We start from the raw sequence: 17660 nt of genomic DNA on the forward strand, positions 1-17660 counted from the left end.
GAATAATTTCATTTGTAACAGGATCTGTGAATGGTTCCAAAACGAAGAACGAATAAAGACTGAATTTTTGCTGTCGGGGGAGGGGAGGGATAGATAATGGTTGTATCGACAGCATCAAAACATTTTTATTTATTTTCAACATGGTTTCATAAAGGAAATGTAGACAAACCACTTCCACTTCATAATAGAAAAAAAAAAGTTTCCTTTAGAAAAGCACAGAGACCTGTAGAAGTAGTTATTTCCCTCAGCCTTCAGCAGCAATAAAATTACCATCTACTGACCATTAAGTCCTCTGTCTTGTTTTCCCACAAAAAGCTTCAGTGTCAATCTATATTTGATATATACATATATTCCACCAGCAAAATCAAGGCTTTTCTGCTGTATAAAAGCAACACCTGCTGTCATTTTGCATTTATTTTATGGTCCAAAACTATAAGCTAAACCAATGAATTCATTCTTAGTATCTGACATGGATTTATTTTTCTCACTTTAATTTTGAAGGTGGAAGCCCTATTAATAGAAATAAGTCTAAAAGAAAATAAACCATATTGAGAAAAATTTGTGTCTCCTCTAACGTTTGTACTCCAATTTATCTGTGCATGTTTTTAAAAATAGTTTGCTTGTCAAAAGAGAAGCAAAATATGGATATTAAACTGACAAAAGATCCTAATCCAAGTGTTGTCCTTAGCCCACCCACTGCTAGCCCTAAACACCTTAGAGAGTCAAAGTTTTACAGGAAGATCTGTGTGTTACAAGATACATGTTCTAATACAAGTAGGTTCCTTTCATATGATTCATGGAAAGTAAACATGTACGGTACATTTATCATGTAGTGTTGGCTTCTTCTTCATCCAAGAGATAGTTGAGATTTATGACAGTGCTGATAAATTCGCCCAGTTCTACAAAGTCTGCGGTGATAATATTGATACCACTTTCTCCTGGTTTCTGTGTGCGGACCCAATGCATCATTGCAGGAAGAGCTCTGGTAAAAAAGAGAAAAAACAAAGAAAGAAAGACTGTTACTGGAATGAGTCATGAGCAGTTTACAGTTTTTACAACACAGATGGCAGCTTTCAGTCCATTTCATCCTATGTGAAAGGAACATTTTTAAAATCAATCATTCCGTCTCTAGAAACTTATCTAAATAAAGGCACTTCTTTATTAAAGATATAGCTGATGATCTCGACAATACTTTTGTATATACTGCTACCTCATTATTAAGATAAAAATATCAGCATCTTGTCTTTGGTTATCAGTTCCATTTTATGCTTTATTCTGCAATGACATTAACTACTGTTACGATGCTTCCTACACATGTACTACTACAACTACTACTTATCATTCCAATAATGCTACTAGATCTTTCCAGTGTTGTAAAATATATATACAAGACTGTAAAATCCATGAAGCATGAACCATCTAAACTCAGGGCAAACAAGAGCCTTTGGGTTATCATTTACTAAGGGGCCCTTTTACTAAGTGGCAGTAAGCCCAACATGGGCTTACCGCTTGCCATTCCAGAACTACTGCCAGGAAACTGCAGGAGCCCAGCGGTAGTTCTCACCCCCAGCGTATGCCACTTTCGGTGCTACAAAAATATTTTCTATTTTTGTAGCGCCAATACTTACCTGGTGGTGCTGCCCAGTTACCACCGAGTTAGCACAGGATCCCTTACTGCCACCTCAATGCATTGTGGTAAGTGCTTCCACCCAAAATGGCCGCATGTCAAGTGGTTCACTTATCGCATGGCCATTTCTTTTTAAGAAAAATAAACAAACAGCCTTTTACCCGCTGCGATACAAAGGGGCCTCAGCACATGTCAAAAACACACACTGATGCTAACACATGCCCCCTTTTACCACAGCTTAGTAAAAGGACCCCTAAGAAAATAATTAAAAGCCACACACCTATGATTATGAGAACCAGGGAGTTAAGATGGAAAAGCAGCCCCAGAAAGGTGAGTTTTTAGACTGGATTTGAACACGGCCAGAGAATGAACATGATGCACCTACTCGGTAGTTTATCAAATAACAATGGTATCTGGCACCTACAGGCCCTCCAATGGCACTCCAATAGGCCCCACTCCCAGCTGCCCCTCCCTCTCATACACACTTCACCAACAGAATACAAACAGGCCATATCTTCATTAGAAAAAAAATGACCACTGTGTTATTAACAATCCCAACTTTAGAAGTTGATAACTAAGAGAGGGAGGGTGAGACACAAGAACACGTGTTACAAAAAAAAAGCCCCTACTCAAAATGCTCCCATAAATATATTCCTTGGCCATCCCACTAGCTGTGCCCAAGAGTCTCCCGCTGCGCCAAACCAATCAATATCCTTGAGAAGGTTCAAATCCAATTAACCCATCCAACACCAACTAACCAACCACTCGCTCTCACCAAGATGTCACCCTCCAAGGTCTGCTACCATTTAAATGTTCCTCAGGTTTGGCAGGCAGGCCAGCCTCTAACTGTGACCATATTATCCACTGCTGCTGGGACTTTCTACTTCGTTCCATCAAACATATGGAGGAAGCTGGTGGGCAAAGTGTAGAGTTTTTCATAGTTATCATATAATAGCATCATAATCAGTCTTATAAATTCAAAACTTTCTCTTGATTATTCGTATTCTTTCAGGTAACCTAAGTAAAGGGTGCATCACTTAAATAAATCATGAAACCTCAAAATGTAAGTGGATAACTAAGGGAGAGAGGTTAAGCCCCCAAAAGTGCCAATATTTAATTGCATACCTTCAGTGAAGACGAGGCCCTGTTTACTAAGGTGCACTAGTGTTTTTAGCGCGCACTGAAAATTAGCATGTGCTAACACTAAAGACACCCATACATTCCTATAGCACAGCTTAGTAAACAGGGCCCAAGAGTTAGATGCAATAGAAGCAGACCTACCTCCAGTAGAAGTAATCTGTACATAGTAATAAGGTGCTTCATATACTCTAGGAAGTGAGCCCAGTCCCTGTCAAACTTGTACTTCTGGTCTCTCAATTATTATATCATCTTTTCATGGTAACTATATCTCAAACTTCATGTAACCATTCTGTCTCAGAGGTGGAAATAGCTCTCTTCCAAAACCTGGCAATCACACTTCTGGCCACCAATAGCATTCGTTTAAAAACTTGTACATATTGATAAGGCATTGTCCAAGTAGGGTCTTCTCCTAGTAGAAAACCTGTTATAGAGAGGTGAATGTCTGTCTTCATAATCTGGGATAGAAGAGTACGCATTTGCTTACAGAAGCATTGAAAAAGAGGACAGTGCCACCTCAAATGTAGGAAGATATCTATTTGCCCACACTATCTCTAGCACTGGTCAGAAGAGTTTGTATCCCAAATCTGAAGCCAGTGTGTTGTAACAAAAGTTGGACAATCTCCTAGCTAGGTAGGATAAATTTAATGGACATGCTGATTCTGCCCTCATGATTATCTCATACATAATCAAACATTTGTGTATTATGCAGAGCATTAGATCCTATATTGTGGAATGTTTTTGACTAGATTGCTTAGTGTTCCTAATTTTGTATGGTCAGGTTCTTAAACAGATGACAACTTTAATTGATGTTTATAGGAAGAACTATGCTATTAGCTCAAGACTACTTGACTCTTCAATTTCCCTCCCCTCAGAGCTTAATTTATAACATTGAATTTGACCAGTCTTTCTGTGATTTAGCTGCATATTGGTGGAATAAAAATTCCTCACAATATACACATTGAATCAAGTTACTCTGGGGCCCTTATACAAAGCAGCACTAAGCCCAACACGGGCATGCCACTCGCTCTTTCAGGACTACCACCAGCACAACACAGCCACTGGCGGTACTCCCAAACCTGGAAATGGCTTGCACAATGTTAAACCGGTGGTAATTGGGCATTGCCGCTCATTGTCCAGTTACCGTTGGATTAGCGAGGGAGCCCTTATCGCCACCTCAGTGGGTGGTGGTAAGGGCTCCCTGTTGCATGGCCATGCAGTAAGAATTCTCTTACTGCATGGCCATGTGTGCCTGGGATGTTTTTACCCATTGTGGTAAAAAAGGGTCCAGGCATGCGGGAAAAACAGCCCCTGTTGCCAGCGCAGGGCCCTTTTCCCTGCAGCTTGGTAAAAGGACCCCTCTAATTTTTGTAAAACCTGGCTGTTTCATAAATGTACAAGTTGTTAATTTTAAAAATCCACATCTTATAGCATGATACTGCATATAGAACTGTAACTTAAAACTTGCTTTTAAAATTTGCATCTCTTAGCATGATACTGCATATAGAACTTTTAAAACTTGCTTTTAAAATTTGCATCTCACAGCATGATATGGCATATAGAACTGTAATTTAAAACTTGCATCTCATAGCATGATACTGCAAATAGAACTGTAATTTGCCTTTCTTAAACCTTAAAGCAACAGTATTACGTTTTGATAACCGATTTGACATCCTCTAATGCTCTAAATACACAAACTAACACACAAACTAACACTGATATGGACTCCAATAAACTATTCCTAACTATCTACTGTCTCACCCTAATCCAACACGCACTCATAACCTCGAGCATAGACAACAATAGTCCCACACTTCACAAACCATCCACGCAACCCACACACAATATGCCTATTCAAAAAATCAAAAAAGGCCATGAAAAACCTACTATCCACGGACACCATCAACAGAAAGGAAAGAAAGAACTTAACAAACCCTCATACCAAGAAGACAGACAACTGATAGAAATTATCACCACCTCAAACCTAATTGAACACCACCAACTAATACAAATAGGCTACATCAATGCCAGATCAGCAGTTAATAAAACCACAATTATAACCAACTAGATTACTGATGAACATCTCGATTTCCTACTTATTAGCGAAACTTGGATCCATGACTCCAAAGATCCAATAATTTTAGAGCTATGTCCCCCAGGATACAAAATTACCCACTGGACAAGAGAAGGAAAAAGAGGAGGAGGCATAGCAATAATTTATAAATCACAATTCACAGTCACAACAACAGCAGAATCTATGCTTCCCCAACTTGAAATAGCTTCAGTCAGAATCAACCACCCCAAACTACGTGATCACCTAAACCTAATCCTATTTTACAGACCCCCGGGCAACTGGCAAGACTCACAAACACACTTTATGGATTTCATATTGAATACTTGCATTTCCACCCAGGACCTTCTCATAGCAGGAGACATCAATCTCCATCTTGAAGATACCAAATCAAGCAATATACTTGAATGCAAGGAATTGCTCCAACTATGGGAGCTTCACTGGCCAAACATGCAACCCACCCACAACAAAGGGCACACATTAGACATTATTACCCACAAATTCCCATCAGAACCTAATATCACACCTATAGATACAAAGTGGACAGCCACACCATGGTCCGATCACTACAAAGCAAACCTCTCCCTCTGCTGGAGAACAAAAAAGACAACAAAAACAGGATAAAAAAAACCTATACTACGAGAGGCAAAATAGACCCACCAACATTCTGGCAGCAATTCTATACAGACCAATGGACAACACCCACAGACTCACCCCAATTCCTCCAAGAATGGGACAACAGATGCAGAACAGTACTAGACAACATAGCACCAATTCAAACCAGAACCACACATAGAAAAAAACTCAATACCATGGTACAATGAAGAATTGAAAGAACTAAAAACACAGGTCAGAAGATTAGAACGAGCATGAAAAAAGACGAGCATACACTCAAAGACTGGAAACAGCTACAAAGAAAATACAAATACACTATCAGACAACTAAAAGAACGTACTACAAAACCAAAGTAGGACCAAACTACAAGGACACACACAAACTCTTCTCACTTGTAAACAATCTTCTAAATACTACACCGGTTACCTCTAACACAGACAACCCATCCGCAACCAATCTTGTGAATTACTTCAATGAAAAAATTATAAAGCTCTGACGCATGATAGCTACCAACATCACTGAATACACAAGCATCCTTGAATGTCTAGATCCAAAACCTGGGGAAAGCCCAGCAGATCGATCATGGACCAACTTTGACACGATATCGTCAGATGAATTCTCACAATGGCTCGGAAAATACACCAAGTCACAATGCAAATTAGAAATCTGCCCCAATAGCCTAATAAGATCCGCCCCCAAACAATTCATATAAACCACAGGCTTCAAAATGGTCTCTTTCCCACGGAGAAAGGAAACATCTTACTTACTCCGCTGCCAAAAGATGCTAAGAAAAGCACAAGGGACCTAACCAACTATCGCCCAGTAGCATCTATTCCGCTCATAACCAAACTCATGGAGGGCATAGTGACGAAACAACTCTCTGATTACCTAAATATACACTCAATTCTGCACGAGTCCCAATCAGGATTTCGGTCAAATCACAGCACTGAAACGATACTAGTATCTGCAATGAACTCATTCAAACAAGCAATTGCAACTGGTAACAACATACTCCTCCTACAATTCGACAAGTCCAGCGCCTTTGACATGGTTAATCATGGAATACTACTACATATACTAGAATACTTTGGAGTAGGAGGTACAGTTCTCAAATGGTTCAAAGGATTCCTGACCACAAGATCATACCAAGTAACAACAAATGCGGACATATCACCCCCATGGATACCTGAATGTGGAGTTCCCCAAGGATCCCCACTTTCACCAACTCTCTTCAACCTAATGATGATACCTTTAGCCAAACTTCTAGCCAATTAAAACCTTAATCCCTACATATATGCAGACGTCACGATTTACATCCCATTCAAACATGATGTAAACGAAATCACCAATGAGATCAACCAAAGCCTCCAAATCATGCACTCTGGGCAGATGCATTCCAGCTGAAACTCAACGCAGAGAAAACACAATGTCTCGTACTCACCTCACAACACAACAAAAACAACTACTCCACAATAACCACACCATACTGTTCTCTCCCCATCGCACAAAATCTAAAAATTCTTGGAGTTACTATCGACCGAAACCTCACACTCGATACTCACGTGAAGAACACAATGAAAAAGATGTTCCACTCCATGTGGAAACTCAAAAGAGTAAAACCTTTCTTCCCGATATACATCTTCCGTACCTTGGTACAGTCAATGGTAATAAGTCATCTGGACTACTGTAATGCACTGTACGCTGGCTGCAAAGAACAGACTATCAAAAATCCCCAAACAGCCCAGAATACCGCCGCCAGACTCATATTTGGAAAAACCAAATATGAAAGTGCAAAACCCCTAAGAGAGAAACTTCACTGGCTCCCACTCAAGGAACGAGTTGCATTCAAGATCTGCACAAAATCATTCACGCAGATGCCCCAATCTACATACTAAACCTTGTGGACTTGCCTCCCAGAAACGCCATAAGATCGTCCCGCAAATTTCTCAATCTGCACTTCCCCAGCTGTAAAGGTTTAAAATATAAGCTGATACACGCCACCACCTTCTCTTACATGAGCACGTAGTTGTGGAATGTATTACCTACAGCCCTGAAAACTATTGATGAAATAACTAACTTCCGCAAATCTTTGAAGACACATCTATTCAACAAGGCCTACAAAGAGAACCCATAGCCTTACAAAACTACCTCACCTAATTATTACAGCCCACCTTATATCCTGCCTAACACCTTCCTTCTCTCTTCCCTCACCTAATCTTTGTACATTACTAATTGTATCTGATATCATGGAATGATCATGTCATAACCAAACTCTGTAAGCCACATTGAGCCTGCAAATAGGTGGGAAAATGTGGGATACAAGTGCAATAAATAAATAATACTGAATAATTGTTGATTTAAAATTCCTGTAAATCTAAGGTATACCCTATTCTTAATTGTAAACTGCACTGAGTTAAGCTTTTGGTATGTGTGGCCTATATATGGCATGCAATGTAGATTGGTATCCAAATAGTAGCCGATATCTTTTGTGCCATTATGTGAGATAGATATATGGATTAGAGTCCTGACATGAGTAGACAGATTGGTGCAAGTGGGTTAATACACCCTTTTTCTTAAATTTATCAAAAAGCATTTTCTCAAAGGGAAGCAGACATTCTAAAAGACAAGACTCGTTCAGCATGAATTACAAACTGGTATATCTGAAAGTATTGAACTAAAGATATCTAATTCTCTCTTCTCACCACAAAACAAACCTCCCTTCATCCATAAAAACCCTGGACAAACTGAAGATCCTTGGAATTACTATTGACACCAACCTAACCCTGGAGAGCCAAGCCTCTGCCACCATGAAGAAAATGTTCCATACAATGTGGAAACTCAAACAGATCAAACAATTCTTCCCAAGGGAAACTTTCCGTAACATAATTCAAACAATGGTACTATCACATGTTGACTACTGTAATGCCGTATATGTGGGATGCAAAGAACAGATCTTAAGGAAACTCCAGACTGCGCAGAACATGGCAGCTAGACTCATTTTCGGAAAGACAAGATTCGAAAGTGCTAAACCCCTACACGAAATACTGCACTGGCTACCAGTCAAGGAACAAATAGCCTTCAAAATTTGCACTCTGGTCCACAAAATGATCCATGGTCTGGTCCCAACCTATATGACCGAACTTATCGATTTACCAACTAGAAACATCATTGAATCATCAAGAACATTTCTAAACCTGCATTACCCAAACTGTAAAGGACTAAAATACAAATCAACATATGCATCCAGTTTTTCCTACATTTGCACCCAGCTCTGGAATGCTTTACCTAAAAACATTAGAACTGTGAATACCCATCTAAAATTTCAAAAAGACCTCAAGACTCACCTCTTCCGGAAAGCCTACCCAGCAGACCCGAACTAATTCATGAACAATGCATCATTTCTTTCGATCTAAGAAATGAACAATACCCCTTCCAAATAATCCTATTACTTCAAACTGTACGATTTTTACCACTCCAGTTATAATTAAGTGTACTTCTACCCTTATCCTATTCTTTATTGCTCACTAGAAGCTGTAGTCCCATCCCGGGAGACTTATCAGCCTCATTGGGATTACTTCTCTCTATATGCTACTATATATTCATCCCAGAGTTGTATTCTCTTTTCTGGAAGCTTATCAGCTTCCTTGCACCTACTGTTACTCTATTTTCCACTCTGTATATATTCCCAGAGTTGGTACTCTCCTCTCCGGAACCTGTAAGCCACATTGAGCCTACTGCTATGCGGGAAAATGTGGGATACAAATGTAATAAATAATTCCCCCACATTCCTTAAACATCCTATCATCAAGAAATTGGATGACTATAAGGGAAACCCTCTTGGTCTGAGGTCACCCCAAAGTTGCTGCTCTCCTAAATCTTTGTGTGATAAGGTGAGTACAAGGTGAGTACAAGAGGAATAAAATGGGGAGACCTTCACATTTTAAAGACCTTAACCAAATTTTATTGCACTGGGAAGAAAGGAACATTTATTAATTTATTTATTTGTTACATTTGTATCCCACATTTTCCTACCAATTTGCAGGCTCAATGTGGCTTATGTGGAGGGGCATAATCGAACGCGAACGCCCATCTCCATGGGCGTCTATCTCCGAGAAAGGGTACGTGAAGGGGTGGGACAGACTATATTTTTGAAAAAAATGGGCGTCCATCTTTTTTTTCGATTGTACACAAAATCATTCACACAGTCGCCCCTATCTACATGCTAAACCTCGTGGATCTACCTCCCAGAAACGCAACAAGATCATCCCGCAAATTTCCCCAGCTGTAAAGGACTAAAATACAAGCTGATGCACACCACCACCTTCTCTTACATGAGCACGCAGATATGGAATGCACTACCTACAGACCTGAAAACAATTCAAGAAATAACCAACTTTCACAAATCTCTGAAGACATACTTCTTCAACAAGGCCTACAAAGAGAATCCATAGCTTCACCAATCCACCACACCAACCCAATCAGTTACGAAAGCCCACCTCAATACCTACCCTTCAATACATCCCTTTCTTGTTCCCTTACTCAGTCTCTGCACCTTACTAATTCTATCTGGCATCCTGGAATGTTAATGTCATAACAAAACTATGTAAGCCACATTGAGCCTGCAAATAGGTGGAAAAATGTGGGATACAAATGCAATAAATAAATAAATAAAATAAATACGGTTTGTGCCGGGCAAATGCATTGGATTTGTGCGGATTTGAGCTGGGCGGTTTTGTTTTTCAGTGATAATGGAAACCGAAGGCGCCCAGCTCAAAAATGAACAAATCCAAGGCATTTGGTCATGGGGAGGGGCCAGAATTCGTAGTACACTGGCCCCCCTCACATGCCAGGACACCAACTGGGCACCCTAGGGGGCACTTGTAACAATTTTAAAAAAAGTAAAATACCTTCCAAGTCCATAGCTCCCTTCCCTTGGGTGCTGAGCCCCCCAAATCCCCCCAAAACCCACTCCCCATAACTTTTCATCAGTACCATAGCACTTATGGCTGAAGGGGGGCACCTAGATGTGGGAACAGTGGGTTTTGGGGGCAGTTTGGAGCACTCCCATTTACCACAAGTGTAACAGGTAGCAGGGAGATGGACCTGGGTCCACCTGGCTGAAGTCCACTGCACCCACTAACAACTGCTCCAGGGACCTGCATACTGCTGTGATGGAGCTGGGTATGGCATTTGAGGCTGGCATACAGGCTGGAAAAAAAGTTGTTAAAGTTGGGGTTTTTTTTGGTGGGAGGGGGTTAGTGACCACTGGGGGAGTCAGAGGTGGTCATCCCCGATTCCCTCTGGTGGTCATCTGGTCATTTAAAGCACTTTTTTGGGACTTGTTCATGAAAAAAAGGGGTCCCCAAAAAAGTTACCCAAATTCGCACTAAAAACGCCTTTCTTTTTTCGATTATTGGCCGAGGGCGCCCATCTCTCCTCGGCCGATAAACACATCCCAGTTCCGCCTTCACCACGCCTCCGACACGCCCCCGTCATCTTTGCCCGTTTCCGCGACAGGTTGCAGTTGAAGACGCCCAAAATCGGCTTTTGATTATACCGATTTGGGCGCCCACGGGAGAAAGGTGCCCATCTCCTGATTTGGGTCAAAATATGGGCGTCTTTCTCTTTCGAAAATAAGCCTGATAGTACCATAAAGGCATTCACTAATTCCGGTATGAACAAATACAGTAATGTTGTGGTAGAATAAGGTTCGTGTGTACAGACACATTAGGGAATCGTAGAAAGGAAGAGAATCATAGAGAGGAAGAGTTATTATATGTCCATTACGAGCTTTGGTTTCGTTGTGTTGCAGGGTACAGGCATTTAAGTTGGGTCGGTAGGGTATGCCTTTTTGAACAGGTTAGTTTTTAATGATTTCCATGTCTTTAGTATCAGAGATTTTTTTTTGGCAGAATCTACAAAAGGGAGAGCATAAATGGATATTGGGTTAAAACAAAGTCCTTCAAGTTTATCCTAGTTAGCAATGGTTGCAGGATTTCCTCAAAAAGCAATGACCCTCTGACATGTGCACCAACAATATAGCTGGAAATTGGGGATTTCCCATCTCACTTCTTCCTTAGGTAAAGTTAATTAATACAATTTATCCTTGCCCTGTTGCCTTTTTTAAATAAATGTTTGCATATGATGTTTTAGTTGTACAAAAAAGTCTTATGAAATAGCAATTGGGAACTGAGTAAACACAGTAGCCAGGGCAGAATCAGCATTTCCATTAAATTTATCCTACCTAGCCAGGAGATTGTCAAACTTTTGTAACTTTCTAAATCACAAGCAACTTCTGAAAGTAAAGGTTAATATTTTAATTTATACAACTGTTGAAAATTGTTAGATATTTACACATGGGGCTTAACAAGACCATATTCCTAAGGTTATCTAAATGTATTCTAGAGGTTATATTGCAAGGTATGAGCAACAATTTGATAAAGTTAACTGAGAAATCTAACATGTTGCCACAAGACAATTATAATAATAATATGTTGCCAAAAGACTACAGCAAAAGGCTCATTTCGAATAGGATTGGTGAGAGCAGATGGATTGGATTTATTCATTTTATATACTGCTTTATACCACAATGCCACAGCGGTTTACAAATTACAAATGATAGAAAATAATAATTCCAATACAAGTTTTACAGATTAACAATACCAAGCAAGTAGTGGTTATAGCAAAAAAAAAGTAAAATACTGATGAAACATCCAGGTCTTTAAAAGCTTACGAAACACAGAATATCAAGAAATATTATGAAGTTCTTCAGGCAAAGAGTTCCAGAGAAAAGGGCCAACATATGAGAATTTTCATCTTCTAGTGGATGAAAGTTTAACAGGAAGCTGCAGAAGATTTTTATGTGAAGAATAAAGATCTTGCTGGGAAGTATATTTCTGCAGCTTGTTGCAAAGGTAAGCTGGATGTCTCAAATGGAATGATTTATAAACCAAACACAACAATTTAAAGCTGATATGTACCTCAACAGGCAACCAATTCAAATAATAAAGCAAAGGGGTGAAGTGATCAGCTCTTTTAGACCCTGTTATTAAATGAGCAGCTGTATTTTGCACCAGTTGCAAACATTGAAGGCTAGATATATTCAGTCCAATCAAAATAGAATTGCAGTAGTCAAGTCTTCTAGTGACAAATGCATAAATTTATTTAAATTGCATCAGTAAATCTAGGCTTCAGTTGTCGCAACATACGAAGATGGAAAAAGCAAGATTTTATAGTATGAAAGTTACATTTCAAAGCATCATCACAGCAAAACCCCAAAGTAGTTATATCTTGCAATAGGGGAAGAGGTTTACCACCAGCTTCAGAACGGAGTAGCCTAGTGGTTAGTGCAGTGGACTTTGATCCTGGGGAACTGGGTTCAATTCCCACTGCAGCTCCTTGTGACTCTGTGCAAGTCACTTAACCCTCCATTGCCCCTGGTACAAAATAAGTACCTGAATATATGTAAACCACTTTGAATGTAGTTGCAAAAAACCTCAGAAAGGCGGTATATCAAGTCCCATTTCCCTTCCCTTCTTAAAAAGCTATATATATATATATATATATATATATATATATATATATATATATATATATAAAGAAATTGGTCTGTAACTGGCATGTATAAGAAGATCTCTTGCTCTCTCTCTTTTTTTGTTGTTGGTATAATGGTGGTGGTCATTCCACAGTGAAGGTGCAAGAAAAAAATTCCAAATGTCTGGTAGACTCCAGATGGGTGAAACATGGGGAGGAAAGTACCAAGCAGTGAATGTCCAGAAAGTGTAGTGTGCATGCAGCAGTATAGGGTATGGCGCCTGAGGACAGGTAATATGAGGATCCTTGTTAATATGCCTTATGTGCCTGGGAAAGGACTTTAAAATGTATTCTAATGTGAGCTGGCAACCAGAGGAGTTGAAACAATAGTGGATATATGTACCACACGGAAAACAGGCTGTAGTATTCTGTAATACCTGTAAGCAATTGAGTTGAGATTTCAATAAGCCAGTGAAGACAGAGTTGTAGTAATTGATGAATGACATTAGCAAGGCATGTACTAACGTATGGAGAACAGAGAAATCTAGGACATTACAGAGTGGGCAGATTCATTGAAGAGCACAGAAACTGGCCTGCATTATACTTGATATTTATTTGTGGAAAGTAGGCCCCAAGTCAATGATGACACCCAAATAGTGAAAACAGTCTATTACAGAGATAGTGGTATTAAGACAAGGCATAGGCTGTTGAAGTTATGGAAGTTTTCCGGTAATCCAGCATGTGTCAGTTCACGAAAAAGTGAGCCCCTTGGGCCACAGCTGGGTTGGTGCTACCTGACCAACTCAAAGGTTAACAGGGCCCCGACTTGCAGCAGGCAAGTCACTCAGGCCAGGATCCGAACAAGACACAGAACTAGGCACAATAGACAACCAGGTTCAGATTAGCAGAAGACAGGGCTGCGAACTGAAGGTGAAACAGGCTAGACTGGAGATAGGTGGGGCAGGCTGGACTGAACTGGAGGCAGGTGAGGCAAGGCAAGAAGGTCTGGAGGCATCTGCCCTTTCGGTGTCCAATCCTCCCTCTGTGTCCAATATCTCTCTCATATCCCAATATCCTCCTTTTCCAGCATTGCCCCTCTATATCCCTCTTCTTATACCCCCTCTATGCTCAAGATCTTTTCTTTGGATCTCGTTCCCTTTCCTCTCCCTTCCCTTGCTCCTACACACCCCACCTTGGGACTAGAATCTTTCCCTGTCTCTCAGCCCCCCCCCCCCCCTAATGCTCTTGCATCTCTCATTCCCTCTGTGGGTCCATTGTCACTCCCCACTGATCTCTTTTCTCCTTTCCAGTTCCCCGCCCCCAGAGCCAACATCTCTCCTCATCTTTTGCCTTCCCCAATACAGATTCTCTCTCTTCTCCCCCCAGCCAATCTAGCACCTTTTCTTCTCCTCCCCCCCAGGAGAGATCCTGCCTTCTTTCCTCTTTCTCTCCCCCTCTCCATGGCAGATCCAGCATCTCTCCCTCTCCCTCTGCAAATCAAGCCTTTCCCCCTCTCTTTCCCCAGTGGATCCAGTATCTCTCTCTTTCCCTGGAAAGGCCATCTCTTGAGTCACTCTCCTCCCCCTTCCCTAAGCATATCCAGCTTCTCATTTTCTCACCCTTCCCTTCCCCAGTGGATCCAGAGTGCCTCCCTCTCTGTCTCCCTCCCCCTCCTTGTCCCCTTGCATGAGTTCAGCACATCATATGTCCCTCTCTCTTCCCCTGGCAGATCCAGCATATTTCCCTCTCTGTTCCTTCCCTAGATCCAGTGTCTTTCCCTTTCCACCTCCCTCTCCCTGGTCCTAAAAATGTGCCTTGATGTTCATTAGGCACAGTGATAAAGGCAGGTGGCCTCTGGCCAGCTCCAGGGCCTTTCCTCAGTCATGTCCTGCCTGCATGGAAACAGGAAGTTGCATCATAGGAGGTAGAACATGGCTGAGGGAAAGTCCCAAAGCCAGGTAGAAGCCGCCTGTCTGAATTGGTGGCTGTTGAATGTCAAGGCATGTTTTCAGGATTGTGGTGGAATGAGTTGTGGGGCAGGGGGGAAGAGAAAGAGAAACTGAATGGACCCTGTGAAGTGAGAGAGAGAGAGAGAGAGAGACCCATGGATGGAGGAATTAGAGAGCGAAGGTGAGATGCTGGCTCTTCTGGGACACAGTATCAGAGACAAAAAAATGTGGTTTTTCTATTGCTGGTTTTGAGGGTTTGCCAGCAGATGGCCTGGCCATTGAAATACCAGTCAGGGAGGCTGAAAACCAGCCAGTTGGTAATCCTAGCCTTGCACTATCAACTGGGATACTGTTTTATCAACTATGGTAGAAGATATATCCTTGCAGCACATAAAAAGACAGGAAAAAGATGAGGATCAAAGACTGACTTAGAGTATGTGAGGCGCTGATATCTTTGAAGATATAGGCAGAGTATCTGAACAATAACCACGCACAGATCAGCACCTGAAGTATTGTTGAGGCCACTATCTGATTTCAAGTCCAAGCCTCAAGCTTGCAACAGCCATGAAAAAGATGCTTCTGGCCTGCTTTTTTAGTGTATATTTAAATAAAGAGATTGTTCCTTACCTACGTCGCCTACTGGTGTTGTTGAAGAGCCCACTCCTCCTACTCCCCCCTTTCCTCAGACTGCTTTTTTAGATAACTGTGCAGGTTATCAACATGGTGCCATTGCACGCATTACTTTGCTGGTACTCACCCTGATTTCCAGTAAGATGGTATCAAATGTGCCCGATACAGGCAGCAATCCACACAGATTGCAAAATAGCTCAGCGTATCGGCATGCTCAGTCAAACCCTTGGCCAAATTCAGGGACTGAGATACATGTCACCATGCAACTGACCATTCCAGCATTCAGGGTTGCCACAGAAGCCTCTCGGGTCCAACTTTAGAACATTTGTGCAGTAACAAAGTACTGCATGAAAGACTTGGATCTGGAGTTGCCACTGAGGGATAAGCCACCCTGTAATATCAGAAGTTCATGAGAAAGTATGAAGCAGAAGTTCAGGTAGCCATTTCTCCTAGTAGCTTGAGAATGTCCCCCACCCCCTTTTTTAAAATTCTGCTACTGTTTTTTCCTATATTCTCCAGGAGTACATTTCAGGCATTCTCCACCCTTTCCATGAAAAAAATACAATATGATAAAAAATGTGATCAGTAGTCACAAAAAAAGGTTCACATGAGTGGGTTAAACACTCACTAATCATTTTTAACACAAGTCTACACATATTTGTATGTGAACGGTGGAGATCTCACACTACATACCATTGTTACATATACTGGTTACTGAGATCAGATAGAGCAGAGATTTTCAAACTTTTTCATCCCACGGCACACTTCCATGGTGCTAAAGTTCTCAAGGCACATTCTCACACATGGTTCACTTTCTTCTCCCCACCCCATAAATAGTCCAACATTTACCTTCTCTCCCCTCCCCCTCACAAGTAGTCCAGTATTTACCATCTCTTTCCCCACCACCACCCCTTGTCCACAAATAGTCCAGCATCTCTCCCTCCTGTCTCCTCCCCAGACGGCAACCAGACAGGTTAGTAATATGTTAATGGAGAGTAGATTGAAAATAGAATGGAAGGATGGGGAAAGAGTGAGGTGGAGAATAGGAGAGCTAGTGGATAAAAGAAGGAGATAGAAATCTGATAGGTATCTGAAAAGTAAAAGAAGGAAAGGGGTTAGATTGGATGAAATGTGAGTAAAGATCAGTATGTCAGAGGAAAGTGTAGTGAGGGAATGGAACGAGAGAGGAGAAAAGACAAATAAACAGCAGCTGCTTGAAGGAGAATTAGCAGAAAGAGAGGAAAGTGGAAAAAGGAAACTGGAACCAACATGATGGAAAAATAAAATGACCATACAACAAAGGTAGAAAAGGCATTTTATTTTGAATTTATTAACTGAAATATGTTAGCTTGAGAAATGTGCATAACGATGTCATTTTTTTGTGTTCAGTAGAAAAGGAAGTACATTTCTATTTTTATTTCTCCATTGTTGCAGTACATGCCAAGGTTCCCAGATCAATTTTTGTCTACATATTTTTATTTTTAATTTGTAATCCCTTGTTCTGTATTTAGTGAGGGTCTGTTGGTGTGATTGTAATGGCAGTTGGGGAGATTGGAGGGGACACAGAGGTTAGGGAATTGGTGGGGGGAGGGCCTTCTTTATTTTCTGCACTGGGCTCTAGCATGTCTAACACCAGTCCTGACCCTTGCTGTAGCTGATGGGGATCCCCAAGCCCCATCAGCTGAGGACCTCCTCTGAAGGCAGCCAGAACTCCCTCTGCTAAGCTTGACAGAAAGGGACAACATCCTTGAGTCACTGATAACTAAGAAATGGAGGAGTGACCTAGTGGTTAGCCCACCAGTCTTGCAAGCCAGAGGTGGCTAGGGTTCAAATCCTGCTGCTGCTGCTGCTTCTTGTGATCTTGGGCAAGTCACTTAACTCTCCATGACCTCAGGTACAAACTTAGATTGTGAGCCCTCCTGGGACAGAGAAATATCCAGAGTACCTGAATGTAACTCACCTTGAGCTACTACTGAAGAAGGTATTAGCAAAATCTAAATAAATAAGTCTCTCTTAACTCCCCTCCCCATACCTTTTAAATGTTTTCTTGTGTCTAGCAGTCAGTGGCAGCAAGCAGTAATTCATGCAGCCTGCTTGC

General features: G+C 41.2%; 1 protein-coding gene across 1 annotated transcript in view; it reads right to left on the minus strand.

Moving 5' to 3' along the window:
• Positions 1 to 510: 510 nt before the first annotated feature.
• Positions 511 to 17660, minus strand: part of PLCXD3 (phosphatidylinositol specific phospholipase C X domain containing 3) — a 217050-nt gene continuing 199900 nt past the window's right edge. Inside the window, exon 3 of the mRNA XM_030192187.1 lies at positions 511 to 982. Coding sequence (XP_030048047.1) covers positions 826 to 982 — 157 coding nt within the window. The 3' untranslated portion in view covers positions 511 to 825. The remainder of the gene's footprint in view (positions 983 to 17660) is intronic.

Source organism: Microcaecilia unicolor, chromosome 2 (assembly GCF_901765095.1).
Source record: "Microcaecilia unicolor chromosome 2, aMicUni1.1, whole genome shotgun sequence".
Classification (NCBI taxonomy): Eukaryota; Metazoa; Chordata; class Amphibia; order Gymnophiona; family Siphonopidae; genus Microcaecilia; species Microcaecilia unicolor.